Source organism: Diachasmimorpha longicaudata, chromosome 1 (assembly GCF_034640455.1).
Source record: "Diachasmimorpha longicaudata isolate KC_UGA_2023 chromosome 1, iyDiaLong2, whole genome shotgun sequence".
Lineage (NCBI taxonomy): Eukaryota > Metazoa > Arthropoda > Insecta > Hymenoptera > Braconidae > Diachasmimorpha > Diachasmimorpha longicaudata.
Genome location: NC_087225.1, coordinates 13,563,977 through 13,583,174, shown reverse-complemented (window position 1 = coordinate 13,583,174; position 19,198 = coordinate 13,563,977). Strand labels below are relative to the sequence as shown.

General features: G+C 36.5%; 1 protein-coding gene across 6 annotated transcripts in view; it reads right to left on the bottom strand.

Annotated features, from left to right (window-relative positions):
* The window catches only part of Cpo (couch potato), a 45,080-nt gene that overhangs the window by 9,199 nt on the left and 16,683 nt on the right, over nucleotides 1-19,198 (bottom strand). For 4 of the 6 annotated variants that reach the window (XM_064120714.1, XM_064120721.1, XM_064120695.1 and 1 more), the window contains exons 3-8: nucleotides 15,418-15,471; nucleotides 13,213-13,275; nucleotides 11,967-12,108; nucleotides 8,594-8,727; nucleotides 6,794-7,002; nucleotides 397-601 (exon numbers count right to left, since the gene is read on the bottom strand). In XM_064120714.1, the coding sequence (XP_063976784.1) occupies nucleotides 397-601; nucleotides 6,794-7,002; nucleotides 8,594-8,727; nucleotides 11,967-12,108; nucleotides 13,213-13,275; nucleotides 15,418-15,471 (807 nt within the window). The remainder of the gene's footprint in view (nucleotides 1-396; nucleotides 602-6,793; nucleotides 7,003-8,593; nucleotides 8,728-11,966; nucleotides 12,109-13,212; nucleotides 13,276-15,417; nucleotides 15,472-19,198) is intronic. The other 2 variants (XM_064120705.1, XM_064120738.1) reach the window with 2 other exon arrangements.

The window sequence follows — 19,198 nt, the reverse complement described above, 5'->3', positions numbered from 1 at the left end:
ATTGTATATCATATCGATATAATAAGATAATATTTCCTTCAACAATGTTTTGAATAACAAAAACAATAAATTGTGTCCCAATAGTTATAAAAAATATTCCAGAAATGTCTTTTAAATAACCAGTGGGGCAACACAGGTGTTTCAGGGCCTCGATAACAACTGATCAATATTTTTCGAATTCTCAATAACTTCCGAGGAATTATCTTCATTCGTTAAAAATTCCCCCCCGTCCATGACACAAAAGCTTGCTGTACCATGCAAAAAACCAACCAACAAGTGCTGCATATTTTGCGTGATGTGTGCGAATTAACAGAACAAATTGCAACGAGCGTTGAATTTAATTAGTCAGTGTTCTCATGATTTTCTCATTTTCTAAATTAATAAATGAAAACCTACTTCGATCCAGAGATTTGTAAAGCCCACCTCGGCCATTTTAGACTTTGCATATTCAATTCTTATCGGTCCACGATCGGAGGAGAGGAGTAGGGATCCTTGCAGGGCGGCCATTGCTTGGGCCGCGTAGCGAACGTCTTGGAATTCGATGAAGGCAACGGGTGAGCCTCCCTTCGTGTGCATACGAAGCCGACAGAAACCAGTAAAACTGTGCATAAATAAGAGAAGCGTACAGATACGTGCTCATTCAACGAATTCATTACTTTAATTGAACATTAGAATTTTAATGGCTTTATCCGTTAGTATGTTTATTTTTTTATTTTTTTTTCTGGGTGTGTTATGATGCATTTAATGATTGTGGGAATGAAGTAGAAGTTTGCCGGTTGTTAGCAACGTATTCATCAATTTAATTGATGGGACATGTCGCTCTGTTAATAGATAAGAGATTGTTAACTGGATAGGGTTTCATGGTAGTTCATAGAAAATTGATGATGAAAGTGGAATTTAAATTATTTACTACACCCTGCACAGAGAGAAATTTTATGTGACAATTCTAATACTGGAAAAATATGCGATCTCTCAGTTGTAAAAAAATCTAATGCTGTCGAAGTAAATTTGAGGATTTCTAAAAAATTTTACCACCTTACTGTGATAGAATCAGAATTTTTCTTAGAACTTTCTCTCTGGACAATAGTTATTATTACCAGTATTTACTTCAGTGAATTATTTATTTTATAAAAACCGTATTTCACCAGTAAAGTTATTACTAGGCAATTCTGATTAGATTCCAATTTTATTGACTATATTTTTCTCTAGAAGATGATCATGACAGTTGAAGCATGTTCAAACCCAATAAGATTGACATAACTGGAATATAACGAAGTCCTTCTGACAATGACTCAGTCTAATGAATATTTGAATTTTTTTCTCTGTGCAGTTGTTAGTTGTCAGTAAATACAGTGAAATCATCTCCCGCTATAATTGCAAGTGCACACCACTACTAAATACGAATTGTCATTGAACATCACTGAAGGCTATTTTCTCTAGGTGATTCTAATGATACTGTAGTGAAAGAAATGTCAATGGCAATTTTCATTACTAGGGAATTTTCAAAAAAGTAATAGATACGATAGCAATAAAAATTGCAGATGCAATTATTGAATTAAAATGGAAACCTATCTCCATCATAATGTTGATTGGACTATTTGGCATGAGAACTCGAACGATAAATACTAGTTTAGTCTGCAAAATTCATCGTTACTGTAAATGCAATTTCTTTAACAATTCCCTTTTAGGTGAAAGTACTATCAAATTTCTGTCAGTATGAAGAAATAATAGAGTGAAGTGTAACGAAGAATTTATCTAATTTTTTGTAATTACTCTCCTCTTTTCTCTCTCGTAAAAATGGATTATTCATCAATTCAATTGGAGGGAAAAGTCTGTTTGTTAGTGGATGAAAGATTGTTAACTGGCTTGTGCCATGATAATTCATAAAAAATTAATACCAAAGTTGGATGGAGACTATTTACGACGGTACATAATGAGTTAATGGTATACACAGTGAATTAATCTTTTGGTAATAATTACAAATGCGGACCATCCCGAACATCTATGAAGACAAAATATGATTTATCTATTAGTGTTCTACGGGATTTTATGAAGGGAAATAAAATGCAGAAATTTTCCCAATTTTGGCGTTTTCCGTCGTCGTTTTTATAGTGAATAAGACATTGTTAAGATCTGACAGACGTTCCATGATGATTTACACAAAATTAACGAAACACGAAATTTGAATCGAAATTCTTTGCTGTACAGATGAGGTCATGGTAAATACAGTGAAATTATCTGTTGGTATAATTGCAAGTGCATAGAACCACTAGATACATGTTATGATTGAACATCACTGAAGGCTAAAGACATACTTTATCTCATGGTGCTCCCAATATTCTCTACATGATGATGATTCTAATGATACAGCGGAAATAATAGACCAAACTATAATGTCCAATTTTATTTTCACAATTCTCCAGTTATTTTCACATCATCCACGCTCTTTTCTTTCTTTGATTCCGTCAGTAACAAATTCTCATGTCGAGTTCAGTGTGTGCACTATGTACATCCAGGATTTTTCATTACGGTAAAGGCCAAGCAGAGAAATTACGAGTTTCACGGGTTGAAATAACGGTGTACATCTCCCAAGTTGGTGTATTTCCCAGTTTAATAAAGTCGAGGCCAGAAATGGAGTGGGCAGGCAGCGTTGGCAGGGCAGATTTACTTTTCGCAAAGTGAATTGCTCTATCATATTGTAAATGTAATTATGCAGAAAAAAATTCTTCAAAATAAGATTTTTTGACTGCAAAAACCTTTTCAATTCGATAAATTGGTAAATTATTTCACTAGCGAAGTGCGAAACCGCGATAAGTCAAACTATCTCTTACTCGAGCTCTTTTAGCAATATCTCCGAATCTATTGGGAGTAGCGTAATTTAGGTAATGACATTTGTTGTAGAACTTAATTCGCTCCACAAAAAAGTTTCTACTGAAAATTTTGCTATCTTCCCGAGATTGCGAGATATTCATTAAAAACTGATCAAAAGTGACGTATCTCGCTGCTCATTTTGTGCGAAGAATATTTTTTAAATATTCTAGAAATACTTTGTATTTCATCAAATATATTTCTGATATATTTACATGGCCCGCGGGGCAACACGGGCCATCTTTTTGAAAGACGAAAAACAATAATATTTGTGGAGTAGTTGGTGAATTTTTCAGGAGATTCGAAAGTTAGAAAAAATAATACAGTGGAGCGTGAAATAATTGAAAGGTGAAACCTTTCATTGCTCGAGTGGTTTCGATAGACTCGGGGAAAAAAACCCTCCCAGTGGCAGGTTTTTGTACGCTCGACGTAGCAGCCACGAATATCGATTTGTATGTTGGGGGTTGATGGGTGCACCCTCGACGAGGAGCGGGGGAGCTCAGGATAGAGAGGGATTTGAGAGGCATTTCCCATCCACGAGTTAGGCACTGCATTCAGAATGACCCACGGGCATACACGGATTGTCCATCGTTCCTGACTAATATTCAAATGCCATCTGATAAATGCTATTCATTCAAACAGACTGTTGCCGTGCTTGTCCTCATTTCAAATCCATTTAACAATTGATATTTTGTCGTGGGGATTTATTCGGCTGTTGGAGTATTATCGAAGGGTAGAAAAATGGAGGATGGGACACTGAGGAAATGCAAAATTGTATGATGGGGGGTAACAGAAGGTTTTGCTTCATGTGGAGAGAAATATTCAATCACAATTAGATTTTTTTGTAATTCTCTGTAAAACTCTTTCAATAATTAGACCGAAGAGCTTTTTGGAGACCATAAAATATTTTCGAAGGATTATTTTTTGATTCTAGATCTTTAGGAAAACTATGAAAAGTGAGTCCAGTAATTTTTTCCTGTGGTCGATTTTCAGATAAATTTCTACATTAAAGTGACTACTAAAAAAACAGCAGTGACCAGTTGGCTTTTATATTTTTATCAGTAATGAGCTGAAGGACTCGAAACCGAGAATCCTCGAGTTTTATACCAGCAATGATAATCGTGGGAAAGCCGTAATGTGAAAACCACGAGTCACTATTACCAAGGGAATCAGCTGTTATATTGTGCGACAGTGACGATGCCCGCAGAAACCACGAAATTAATCTCGCTCTCTGTATATAAGTAAATATACATCAGTACACTACTCCATCATACCTCAAAAGTCTCTGTCATCTCAAAATATCGTCATTCAATCGCCTGCTGTGTGGCACATGGGTAGAAAATTCTAAAGTTTCGTTTGTTTTGTCTTCGAATTTCTGAATGTCCGAATTTCTTGAAAAAAATCTCTTGCTCTTCAGAATTATTTACAACCCTCGCCTCCTGTTCGGATCTGCCAATCTACCAGCAAAAAAAATCCCCATGGCCTAGTCGTAAACGCTATTAGTCCCTAGTGATTTCCACTTTTACGAGTTTGTGGAAAGACCCATGAAAATCCCTGAACGTGAAAAAAATGATGAGCAGGCCTGACAATTCATTATTCACCATAATCGTCCCGCATCCAACAAAAAAAGAGCATCCAATTCCCATGATGAAAATAACCAAGTGTAAACCACATGGATGTAAATATGTTGTTTGTTTCCATCGGGAAATTGCGGCTGTTACATGGGTTTATAAAATTAAAGCCAAGTTTATTTATCAGAAACAGGAATACCCTCTTTGAAGTGGTAGTTGTTTCATCGATCGGAGGTGAACACAGAGGGTTGCCGTGGAGTGAGAGCCTGGGGGTGGGTAGGGGTGAGAAGGGGAGGCATATACGATGCATCGAGCCGCGTAATTTGAGGGTGTATCGTACCGTACTACGATGGTTAGATCTCCGGGCTCTTGTGAGACACGCGTCTCTGAAACTGGTCATTCCCTCTCTCATTGGATTTTCTCCAATTAACAGAATTTTTGTCAACTCAAGAACTCAATGACTCCTTCGTTAACGAGACAGGGAATTCAACCCGAAAAAAATATCGCTTCAATTAGCGAGAAATAAAAAAACAATGGTTCATCAATTGAAAATATTCCAAAATGTTATCTCTCTGCATTTTCCAGTTGCAAAAAATTATTGAAACTGCCGCCTTTCCCATCAAACTCAATTATCATCCTGTAACGACGATAAAAATAATTTTCCATCAATTGAAAAAGCTAAATTGACCCATAAAAAAACAGTACGCATGCTCGTAAAATGCCGACTGACTTCGATTGAACGTCATGAATATTAATTCTGTACCCTTTCGAATGAAATCGATGCTGGTGGATTTTACGAGTTCGGAATGATTCATTACCATAACAATAATTGAAGCTTTTATGTGAACACCACCGCTACGTTCCTCGAAATACCTTCAATTTTTTTAATAGGGTGCAAATGACATCAGAAAATTGATGGGTTCACTAATGCAAAATTAGTGTTTCCATCTGGTTCTAATTATTTTTTTCACGACCACTTCCAGTCCACCATGGCTTGTACCGTTGTTTAAAAATTTTACAGTTTTTTAGAAAGAATAGTCTAGTTGATTTTTTAATGAGGCAAGTGACACCGGAAGTGAAGTGGCAACGAGCTGCTCCCGCGTAAATGGGAATTTTAATAGAATGTGTTCCATTCACTGTCACTGAACCCCCTCCCAATTTTCTTTTGTTCTTCGAGGGAACGAGTTGCATGAACAATAGTCTGGATGTTATCGAAAGACCGGGTGGAAAATATTTATTCCGTTCGAGATGTGAAAATCAATAGAATTGACTGTGATTTTTCACTGGAGATCTGGGCAACGGGTAATTGCACTTCTCCATCACATGCGTCATGGAGACAATTTCTGGATGAAGTCCATATTTATGTTTATTCAGTTTCGGAATTGATAGGAGCCACGGTGACTGAAATAGCGAATGTAACTGGGCACTTGTGGCAAATGTTGTAAAAACAGTAATGCCGAGGAGTTGATGGGTACAATTGAAAACCTGTGGGAATACCTAACACTTATCGGGAGGTGAATATCAGGAACGGATATCCGGATGTCCTACATTTGTCTGACGAATTATAAACTGCTGCGGTGACTTGCTGATTTCCATTTCAGGGGCACAATGGGGTGGACAGTTTCGAATGAATTTATTTATTGAGAGAGGGGGAATAAATACCCTCCTGAATTTATAAAAACGATTCTCGAATTTTTTAAAACTTTTTCTTTCACTTTTGATTATTTGATTGAATGAAAAATTCAGGGGAAGGGAGCGTTTGCATTGAACACAACCCTTCGGCTAAATTTAGTATTTAAATGGGGAGAATATTTATAGCACGAATTCACCGGCAAAATTAAGTGGAAAAATCTGAAAGATGGATTTTAAAAATTGTGCTTTTTGTGGGAATGGGATGAAGAGCGTTAAGAGTCATCCAAAGAGGGTAAATTATTTTAAGAGATATGTAAAAATCGACGTGGAGCTGTCGCCGTTTTTTTATTGACGAGAATGAGCAATGGCGACGCTCAATTTGCATTTTTTCATGGTACCAAGCATTTTTGAATATTTTTCGGAGCTATTTGTTCCCTCCAGACTATCTCTCGCAGTTTAAACAATTTTGAATAAAATAGATTAATGTCAAAGGGCAACTTGCTCCGGGGAACTGCGTAAATCACCGCAAATCTCCAAATATTTTTAACTTAGATTTTACTCGGAGTATGTAATGCAGTCCATAATCTATAAGGAAGACAAACGTTGATTATGACGTATGGCTAGTTTTGTGTTGTCTCGTGGTCGTTATTATCCATTACCCAGCAATTGGCGTGCTACCAATTTTCATTGTAACCCACATATACACTTGTATATTCACTTACCTGTTGAAGATCTCGGTGAGTTCGTGCTCAGACACAAATTGTCCGAGATTAGCAACAAAGAGAGTGGAGCATGGAGCATTACTAACAGCAATACTTGGTTGGGATGATGACGAACCAACTGGTGATGCTAATGCTGGAGATGGTAGAAAGTGGGGTAACGATGCGTGGATTGACGTCAGGGTTGTTGGATGCGGCAGAGACATTGGAGCCTGAAAATCGTCAAGTCATTTATCATGTTTTTATACAATACTCGATAAATCGATACGGGATTTTGATTCAAGATTCCGTTACACTTGTGAAATTTTTTATCCCACAATTTCACAGAAAGTTCAGGGAATTTCTTGAATAAGAATGAGGAATTTCCAAAGAAAATCCTACAAAAAATATAATTCTTCATTCAATAGAATTTTCAAAACGTCAAAATGTTCAGGGGAAGATCAAAGACAATAGAAATTTCTATTTTAATTCCCCTGGGATTTCATAATTATATCTCTGAAATAAAATCCTTCCCTAACAGCCTATTCGAATGTAATTCACCCTGACGTTCGTGCTAGCCGTCCCCCTGATTTTTTGATGCATCACTCATCGTCAATAACGAATGCTACATAATTGTTTAATGCACAGGATACGTTCTCTATCATTTGTTGTCGGTAATGTCCCGAAGTTGGCTGACGTATTGCATCAAACTTTGATGTTCCAACGGTTTATGAGTAATGCAAACGTGATTAATGGAATAACATCAATCCCTGATGATTGATCTGCGGTTTAATTCTCCACCTTTCACGTCGAAAATTTGTGTATAATAAACTAAATTTCATCGGGAATTAATCTCGGGAATCGGATATACGATAATAATGTTATGAATTCCTTTTGCTATCTCGATTGGTCAAATTAATGCCAGGTAATAAAACAATACTGACAGGTGGCTATATTTTTCATGCAGCTGGGATTGTATGTGAGAATTCCCTGAATTTTTCTCAAGTTATTGAAAACCCCAAATTATTTCTCAGTGTATCGTGATAATCACCGGATCCTAAAATGTCTCCTCAATGGAATTAAAAAACAGCTTCTACGTCCGGCGCAAATAATTGGCGAATAATTCCGACTCTATCCCCGACATAATGAAAATCTCATCACTCGTGTTGGCTACATTCGCGGGTATAAAATACCTGACTTGATGGCGTACCTCGATGTACTCGGTACGCGTAAACCATTTAACTCGAAGCACGTCAATAAAGTACGTATAGAGAGCAAGAAACCGAGTTATTACCCAGGGATCAATATAACCATTGATTCCACGGTTCTTCCTATTTTATCTACGAAATCACCTTGTACCTGTTTGTACCAGGTATACATTTTATTCATTCCCCAAAACCACAACAGCCGAATCAATACAAGTTATCAGAAAGCTATAAATCAAAAAAAGCGAGGAATAATGTAGAACTGATGTAGAAAGTCACTGAAATGTTTGATATTTTTTAACGCACTGAGACTCTTAAAAAATCTCTAGACATTCCAAAATTCTTATTTCAAATCAATTTGGAATTGAAGAGAGTTCAATGTCCTTTCAACAGTGCAGACAAAATTTACCCAGAATTTATTATGATCTCCTTACATTCAAGGAATGAATTGCTGCATCGCTATCAGTTCTTACGTTATGGAGATGTTCCCAGCAACGAAAATAACAAGGAAAAACGTAGAGAAAAACTAGTAAAACGATCATGTATCACTAACGTGCATCGGGGCGCTTGTCGGTGGCTCCATAGCTTTGTCCGCAGATAGTCAAAGATAGGAACGTACGGGAACCTGTGGATGTAACGCAGGATGCACCAGTGTCGCATGCTGAAGTGTCCCGGGTAATTCGCCCGCTGTTGAATACGCCAGTGGATGGTGCCATAGTTCAGGTCCACCTGGGAAGAAGGGGCTTCCTAAGTCTGAAAAAAAATCAATTTAGACACACTTAAAGCACCTGAGTAATTATCACAAACTGGCATTTGTCATTTTGGTTAATGAAGAGAGTGATAATTTAATTTACGATTCAGTTGACGATGATAATTTAATTTTCCACACTCGTATCAAGATGTGCTATTATTATTTAAATTGAGAATAATAATTTTTGAATAACGAGGCCATTAGTTTGAGGGATTATTTAATGACTGGTTGACAATGTTAATATGACGAGAATTTATCTTTCCGCACTTGGGCGCAAAGGAAAATAAAAAAAAAAGAGATCAATACGTGTGGGAAGTGATCTTTGACCTTCGGGAGAACCACATTGGTCTACCAGTGACGTTGTTCATCTCCCACAGGTCAAAAAACACTTGTATCGAGATGGACTATTATTATTTAAAGTGACATTTATCACTGTGGTATAATAAGACTGGTAATTTAATTCATTATTCGACTTTTCGCGGTTTTTTGTACGTTAAGCTTCATTATTCTACCCTTCGATAACGATTTACCTCAATGACCTGGATTCTAGTTCAGCAACGACTTTCAGGAATACCTTTCCATAATTTCGTAGAGCATTCAGAGGGTGCTTGCAATCGTATCAGTAACGATTGAAATCGATCACGCGCTTGTTCATTTTTTAGCTAAAAATCGACTTCCGGGGACAATGGAATTTTATTACGCGTAATTTCACAGAACATTTGGTTTTTCGCGAGGAAAATCATAATCGCGAGTCCATTTGTGGTGAAAGGGGGATTGAAATCTTAGAGGGTTATGAAATTTTTATATAACGGCGGAGAAATTAGTCGCTATAATAATGGGTATTGAGGGAACAATATTTTCTGTGAGTTTTTGCGGAAGAATAAACCAGTTTTTCATCGACTGCTGGCTATTGGTAACGAATTATCCCGGAAATAGAACAGTAGCTCGAAAAGTGCTGGATATTTATAGTGAATTTAGCAGAGCCTCTGTTAAAAATGCTAAATAAATTTGACAGAAAAACGGTGAAAGGAAAAATGTCAACCTCGACTCATGAATTCTCTCGTTACGAGTCCTTACGCTAGATTCAACGCATTAAAATCTTAAAATATAACGCAATATTTACATAACCATGGGGGAAATCGCCCGCATAAAAAACATGTGCAGTAAAGAACAATATTTTCCTCGAGTTTTTTTTAAATGAAGAAACGTCTAATGGGCCGCGAAATAAAAAGAGAAGTGGAAGACCGGGTGCATAATTCATGACTCCACGATCGAAATAAACACTAGGTGTGTTCGAACATTTCTACCCACCACTGACGAATGACAGGGGAAAAAAATCAAGCTGACCTCAACGATCTATACCCTGCGCCAGCGGCTATCCCTGCTTTTTTAATTCTCCATCAACTATTAATTTCGATAAACCAAACGGTAGTCTCAATAATGAATCAACGTCGCGTGCGACAAAAATATCGATCACCCGGTGACCTGACCTCTAGAGCCGATCAATATCATACATTTCAAAGTGAACTCCTGGATGAAGACAGATGTTGAAAATACTGCAGTTTTTATTGAATTTCTCTTTCAAAATTTTTCATTACACTTCCTGTCATCAAGTAGATTAGATCGCCCAACTCAATTGCTTCATTCACCACTTATTGTTTCACGCAAACCTCTTTGCTGTGGACCGTATGTGCACGCGTATGTTAATGCGAAAAACGCTCCATAAATTTTTTGTAAAACAATCGTTTGTCAAAGGGAGACAAATGGATTTTATGATTTCACGTATTCCAATAAAAAATATAAAATATTGATCGAAGAAAAAAGTTGTAGTTCGTGACTCGATTCAGTGCAACCTATTCTCCGACTCTTTATCAGATGTAAAATTGAAACAATGGCTTCCAGCTTGCCCAACCCTAATTACAATGTTTTTTTTATGTTGCCATATTCTTTAGAAGTTTTTAGAGAATAACAATGGCTGGAGGAAATTTTTCTACAACTGAATTTTCCCTGAACGCTCATTAGGATTTAAATTGATGTCGCTTTGGTAATTCGAAACCCTCATTATCACGATGACTCACCGAGGATGAAACTCCGTTCTTGAAAGTTTTAACTCAATTTTCCTATGGTATTATAGCCCCCCTCCCTTCCCATCCCTTCTCCCTTTCCGTTTCACCTAGTTCACTCAAGTCACTGTCCCATTCTAGTGTTTTCGACATCTTTTGACAAGTGCCGCTTAGTTCCTGGGCGAATGAAAATGGGAAAGGAATCGTTAGACTTCCATTGCTGCCAGTTAGCTGATAAATTTTTCCATAAAAGAGTTTTTAAAGGCAGACCTTTCACCGAACATTATCGACACATTAATGATTGTTCAGGAAATGGGAAACTTTCCTGGAACTTTATAATATAATCTGATAATTTCGTGAGCGAAATAGGATACTGATTGCACCTTGTAGTGATACTATATTTTTTTAAAGAAAATTCAAACGTTACTTTGCGTATTTCCAAAATTGTTAGTAAAAATTCTTCGAAAGTGAATGAGTTTTTACTGCCTCTGCCAAACAATTCAATAGTTTACGAGGAATATTTATTTTTTTTCAATTATCGCAGGGAAAAAATTTCTGATCCTTGGTGACAGGTCACAGATTTATCCGAATGGCTGCCCAATCCTTAATTTAAAATAAATTACTGTCTAACAAAATTGTCCGCATCCATCTCTAAATTTCAGTGATAAAAATCACCCAGAGTCAGGCCCACTACCCAGTGTCCATTACCCCCAACAAGTGCTGCTCCATTCTTGAAAGCCCATGACAAGTCCCTGAAGACTAAATATTTCCCCCGTGATCTCTTTGAAAACGCCAAACTGTCAAAAATTTAATGCGCCTCTCCAAACCCTCACATCCCTCCCTCCCTCCATGGTGCCTTAGAGTATAGTGCCAGTGACATAGGTCTTCAGTGGTTGTTTCAGTTAAAAGGAACAGGCAGGGACGAGAAAGAGGAGTCGTGAACGGTGAGTGACAGGAGTTAGAGTAAACAAACCCCCCGTTTCTCTCTAGTACTCTACATAAAGCAGAAAAGGGTAATTCGAAAAAAAAAAAAAATTAACGTTGAATTAATGTTTCCACAGTTCGATGTGGGGGATGACTCAATCAAACCCATGGGGGAGAACGAATAAATCATACTGAAATCATAACAGAGAGAAGTTTAAACTCAGCGAGTGAACGGAGTGGCGGTGCATACTTACGTCCGGTTAGAGGGTGCATCAGAGCGGGGTGCGAGGTGGCTGCTGCAGCGGCTGGTTGCTTGGGTTTGCTAACCTTTGTGTTACTTTTTGCAAATTCCAAACGTATGGTTTGTGGCATATCAGGATCGAATTTAACCCCCTGCTGGAAATAGATCCCTACATTAGTACAATGGGGACAGGACTTTCATCTTTTTTGCAAAAATTTTTTTTTGCCTTTTAACCTCGCCTCGACAATTGGACATTGAAGGAGAAACTTTCTTGAATTAAGAATATTCAACTGAAGCATTTACAACTACCGAATATTCCATTGAACAATATTTAGCAATGCTGCTCATCGAAGAGTCATTAAAAAAAACTGCTGTCTATTCGTGAAGTTAATTCTACTCTGAGAGTTTTCAGGAAGTTAAATCACACTATCATAATGGTATTGTTTATTCAAAAAACAAATTCTATTCACATTAGGTATGAATTTTAATTATAAATAATTGTGTTATGATTTTGAGATAAGAATAACTCCATTGAATTGGAAAAAACAGACGACTCATTGATAGTTTTTCATAAATTGAAAACAGTTTTGTGTGAAAATTATCTTAATTTGAGAAAGTTTTTTTTCCCTTTGAATTGTCTACTGCTTCACTGAGTCTCCATTATTAATCTTGTTTCTAGGGGTGGGGAAATGGGAGAACGTGACGATCGGGTATGTGAGGTACCTCGAAAATATCTTTGGGATAAACAAAATAGATTGTTGACTATACATTGCAGTTTGCGTGAGGTCAAGTTGCGTGTTGTGGTTCATAGAAGATAGAGAGAGAAAATAATTTATACGTATGTGATTATTAGATACTGAAATCAATGCCTCAGTCAATTACGATAACAAACACCACGTGAATAATTCAACAAGATTTTTGGGAGCCAGGGGTTGGGGGTGGGCAGGGGTGGGTGAAGGAGGATTGTTAATTTGTCTTCAAGATTTAGTGGATGAATTTGTTCACACTGTGCAAACCAAGAGCTAGTTCATTCACAGACCTTCCGATTTTTCCTCGGGTTAATTTAATTAAAAGGTCAACGAAATAAATGGAGAAGTGTACTTTTCACCCTCTTTACCAAACGAATAATTTTCGTCTTCTCTTGTATTTTTTCTCCTCGATTTTTGTATTTTTTGAAAATCTTTTATTTACTCTGGAACAATATATCTCCATTGTGTGGACGATTGAGTGCTCGTTTTAGTCGTAAAGTGGATTATTACCTGTAAATCTTGTTTCGCTGCCTCGGCTCCTGCTCTTGTGTGAAACGTTACAAAACCCACCGGCTGAAAAAATTGAAAAAAAATCGTTCAACAATTGCCTCGGGTGTAAAATATTAAACTTTTTTTCATCATGCCGTAGTACATCCGGTATTTTTCAATTTATTCTCATTTATATAATCGAAAAAATGATGGTACTGACTTTCAAGAGAAATAAATACTGTGCGAAACCCCAAATTAATTTTTTTTGCGAATTGAAACAAGTGTTTGAGATGAACATTAAAAAAATGTGAATAACACTCCAAGTTAGTCATTCCTCGCTTCACTGTTCATGAAAACAATGAGACAATTATTTCCTCGAATAGATGCTAAAAATATTATGTAACTTGATGAAATGTACAAATATTATGAGTCCCCTTCCCCTAAATATTAAAAGTCAAAGTCTCAGATTATTCTGCTGAAGTTCGTACCTCATAATTTTCATTTTATTCTCATTTATGGAATGATGAGAAATGGCTCACAGATTTATGGGATATTTTTATCCCTTACATGGCAACAAAATGGAAAAAGTCACACTAATGCACGAGAATGAATAAATGCCACCGGGAATCCTCAATTCATTATTTATTAATAAAACGAATATTATGGGATATAGAGACATACACGCTAGATCGACACACGCTAAACAAATTTATTGCATTACTTAATGCCATTTAGGCGCCAGTTCAGACTAATTTTCATTTTATATATTAAAGAAGTCTTTGAAAATTTTCATTTGTCCCTCAACCAGGTCTATTCTTCGGGATAAATGTTTTCTCAGTTCGGATGACGGAAAACTATCCCTCAGTCGTTGAATTTAGTGAGTTGATCTTACGAAAGTCACATTCTGGGTATCGATTCGTGCCTGACCGTGCCAACCCCTATACTATGTATATCCCTCCGAGTTTCCTTTATAAGAGGCTCGACCCACCTAACAAAAGGAGCAGAGAATGTTTCTTTAATTTCGATTACCCTAAATTGAAGAATTAAATTCCATCCTAAATAATTCGAATTGCAGCCGGCATAAATGTCGAGTTAATGGAAATTAATAATTGCTATTTCAAAGAAATGTCGAGCGATGAAATTATCCTAGAGAGAAATGGATAATATCACATAAATTCTCTATAGGTCCGGATGAAAAAGTGGTAGCAGGAAATGTTGCCCACATGCCACGTTATTTTGATTTAAAATCACGTACAGAGGGAAAATTTGAATAAAAATCACCGGAAAAAATACATTTCGAAACGTAATCCGCAGGCGATGTGAAATTCAATGAAAAATGTAAATTCTCATTTTTATTCCGTAAAGTTTCACTCATCAGTGAGAACACGAAATCGGTCCGTAATTTTTACCGAATATTCCTGGCTGTCCGTAATTTTTTAAAAAGGATGAAAAAAATTGTGAGTTAAATTTTAAATGTCTAATGAACATTTCTCTGCGTGTCTGTGACCCATCAACCGATGAATAACCCAATGAAATCAATCAATTCTCGACGAATTCGAGTCAGCATGCAGCTGCTAGGAATGGACTAGTCATCGATGAAAATGTAGATTTTTGTTCTCGTAATATTTTATAAAATGACCTGGTGAATTTTCCGAGTGAAGTTGGTCTGAGTAATCGATCGATTTAACCCGTAGGATGTCGTGCCGCCGACGAGACGCGGGGGCTTTTAACTCTGGCGACCTAATTACCATCATGGTGCGCAACAACACGGTATGAGGAAGATTTTATGCCAAGATTAAATACGTTGGAGGTTTGAACAAAAAGAAATTGCTCTCTTGTTGGAATTTTGTTATTTTTTTGTGAAGATAATGGGAAGGGCACCATGTTCACAGGTAATTTTATAAAATCCCAGTCTTTGAGAAATAATTAACTGCTATTTTTAATCCAGTTGTCAAGAGGAGAATACGAAGATTAATTAATTTTATATTTTAAGCGCAGCTTTTCACAATTATTTCTGGTTCAGGAGAGCAAAATATTTCACCAGGATTTTCCTTACAGAAATGGGGAGTAAATGTGTAATTTTTCTCCGCGAAATTTATAAAATAAATTCATTTTTTTATACAGACGAGCAATTAAATTTTTCAACTCCAAAGAATTATGATCTCTGTGCATGTGATACTGACAATTTAGTAAAGTTCGCTTCACCCATGCAGCATTTAAACTTACCGACGCCGTCTTCCCATTTTTACTCGTCACTTTGAGCAGTGAATTCTCGTACCCCTGTAATGGAAAACAAAAATTTATTAAGTAAATAAAATCCACTTGGAATCAACTAAAAAAAAATTATTGTAAGAAATAAAATATTGGAAAATGGGATTCCGAATTCCGTTGAGTTTTCAGGTAATTGTTAGCAATTTCTGAATAACTTGAATTGACAAATAACCTCCCAATGCTAGAACTACTTAAAAAAAAATCATGCAACCCCCCTACCCCATACAGAGTATTCCTATTGTTCCCAAAACTGGTGATATATCTTGCCGTTCAAAGCGGGATTAAATAATCTTCTCCCCTATACGAGAATCGGAATTATCGTAGCAGTGGGATTTGCAGAACGAATGGTTTTCTGTTTCTCCCACAGACCGCATATCGAGAATCCCAGGCAACGATAATACCTCATTGTTTCGATGACTATATACGCCTGGCACACAAGCATAGCGCCAAAAACACTTCAATATTATGGGTTAAACTCTAAGCCATCCTCGACACGCTTTCCACTGAAATCGTTTATGAACGAACAGCACTGAACAAAAAACGATAAAAAATGGTTTAAGAATTCTCGTGATATTTTAGTCGTTGAAATACAGTGAAAAGCCTGGTAACCCATAAAATCCCTGGTCTGTTAAATGTTCATGGAAAAACTAGTGATAAATTGTGGACCATTTTAGAAAGCAATTGTGGTTTAATGTTCATTTGGTTTCACTAATAAAACTCCCAACGAATTCCTTTTATAAACACAAGAAGTTAATTTTTCTTTCATTCCGTATTATTTTCATTCTCTCTAATTACGATGGAAAATAAACAAGTGCATTGCTTCGGTGCTCGATGTCGTGAGGAAAAGAGAGTGAAGAGTATTCTGTGATTTCATTGAATGTACAAGCATTTTTCAATTAAAATCTCGGAGGTCTCGGATTTATACATAATGGTATGAATGGAAATAGGGGCGGAAGGGAAAGGCCCTTGAGGGTAGGTTTTTGTAGAGACGGTAAAAATATTTTTTTTTTTTCATTTTTAGCTGAGGACTTGGGAAATCTCGAAGGAGTGGAAATTATTGAACGTATCATTCCCTCACGAATTACCAAATTAATTTTCATAATTTAAATAATGGAGGGGAAGAGATGTAATATTTATTTTACCCAGATTTTTAAAAATTGAAAATGGAGAAATCCATTTCAGCAGAATTGATACCGTTTTTATTGGAATTGGAAATTCTCTGTTATATACAAACTCCTGTGATCGCTGATTGGACAATTTTGCCGGGCTCGGGGCACTCAATATTCCATTAAAAACAACTTTTGTTGGGAGCATTCTCCCGAGTATGATGGTGGAAAATGCGATGGATGTATTAAACATGTCGATTCAAATTAAATCGAAACTTATAATATTGACTTGGACAGGTTGAATTCAATTTTCATGGCATGCGCTATGCTCAGTAGATTCAGCCGGCTGTGGTCAGCCGGATTGACGCCGCCGCCTTTTAATTTTTCATTATTCTACCGTTTATTGCGATGAATTTTTTTTACGGCCATCAAAAATTAAAAAGCATCAGATAATAATTTTTTGTTCTTTTACCAATTATTTGTTAGTTGTTAAGTGTATTTATAAAACTGTGAATAGCTTAGTTATTGATTGATATAAAATTTAAGAAAGCAGGTAATATTAGGTAAATAACAACAGATAAAAACATTAATTAATGAGTCGATAAAAATAATGAAGGAATCATGTTCAAATGGACGAAATTGCAGTTGCTTTCAATGTCCAATCCCCTTAAGAAAATTTCATAAAATTCCGAACGAAAGTGGAAGGAAAAAAGATGAATCCGCGATATGCAAGAAGAACTCAAAAGCATATACTTCCGCAAACTTTGTACGATTAAGTTCACAGGGTGAAGGTAAAACTTTAGAGTTTAAGACTCTCGCCGAGATGGATGCATAATCCAAGGAATGAAGATTAACAATTTACGGTAAAATGATGAATTTACGACAACTCTTAATTTTCATTTTCCACGATTATGTGGAGTAGAGGGGAAGTGAGAGAAGGTTATTAGTTCTTAGCTGCAAGAGTTGAGGAGAAATTAAATATGAAGGCAGAAGAGAGGAAGGAAAATCGAGAGGAGGCAAGGTGTGTGAACAGGTGGCGGTGATGTTGGAACAGATGTTTGGGCTTTTGTCAACGAAAAATAGCTTGACTTTCAAGAAGAACGTGATAATATTCTACACTGGGGCAGTGAAGATTTTTTAATTTATCGCTTGTCAAATCTTTTATTTTTTATTCGTCAAATCTGAAGCCCATTTTTACCCCAAAAAATTATCACTCGAGAATTGTTCACTGCATCCATTAAATAGTACATTAAGTATAAATAGAAAACATTTTATATAATAGTGCACTATTGAATTAATTGTTTAAAAATTTTATCTCATGTTTAAACAATTTTTTCGCCAATGTTGAACACTGTTTTTTTGAATTGCAGTTTGTGTTTTGTAGAGACACTTCTAATCGGAAATTCACGGAATAACGCATACACCGAAGTGCATTAAATCCCCAAGCCTGATAAATCGTGAAGGAAATCGCGTCTTGAAACATAAACGAGGCAACATTGGCGAAGCATAATATCTCGGGCAGACGGTGAAAGAGTGAGCTTCTCGAGTGTGCTGTGTTTTTGAATGCAAGACGTGAAGTTCCCTGGAGAAGAGACTACTGCCAAGAGAGAGAGAGAGAGAGAGAGAGAGAGAGAGAGAGAGAGAGAGAGAGAGAGAGAGAGAGAGAGAGGGAGGGCAATGGAATGAGGAAGGAAGGAAGGGAAGAAGGGAGGAGAGTGGTTAAATATGTGTGGGACGTGAGAGTCGGTCCCTTCCTTGGTTACTTTGTGCCTGACGTTGATGAAAAACGTTTATGAACTGTAGCTTTAAATACGATGAACAAAAATGTCAAGTAGAATACATCGACTTGATATGTAATCGAAATTTCAATGTGAATGGATCGTTTGTGCGACAAAGGATATGTTTATTTCATCAGGGGAATTTAATAATCCTTGGCAATTTCCATTTCTCTGGGAAACTAAAAACTTTTAAAGTTCAAAGGATATTTTTTTTTATAATTTTTCCTTCACTTTCCAGATTTTTCTTTCCCCAGTTTTTTCACGACATATTGACGATTGAATAATATTCCTTATTCCCAAAATAAGATTTTTAAAATTCCCCTCCCTCTACCTTGACAACAATCGGATCCTTCATTTTGCAAATAAATATTTATGAACTTAAATTGCTCCCATTTGTTTTGATGAAATTCAAGGTAAAACAGTTTGTCATTTTGTAATAAATTTTTCAATGAAATTTTCATCTCATGATATTATAAAATTCATTTCCTCGTGAAAAATGGTGTGACGATGAGGAGCGGATGGTTTTCAATAAAGGGAAGCCGAGGAAAATGACAATTTCCCCCATCCGATTGAGGAGTATCACACAAACCCGCCAAACGGTGGCAATAATTTCCGCACTGATAACGCGATCTCTCAACTGACGAATTGAATACATAATACATTTCGGATAATACTAAGAGATTGGTTATTTTTCAGTGGTGTTGCGCGTAATTATAATTACCATCAACCGGATGATGGACGCAAACGAAAAGGCTCAAATATTTGATGGACAAAGATCCCTCAAAGGATTTTCTCGCAGGACAAACCTCAGAGATTGAAGTCGGGAGTAAATGGAATAACGAAATAGCACGA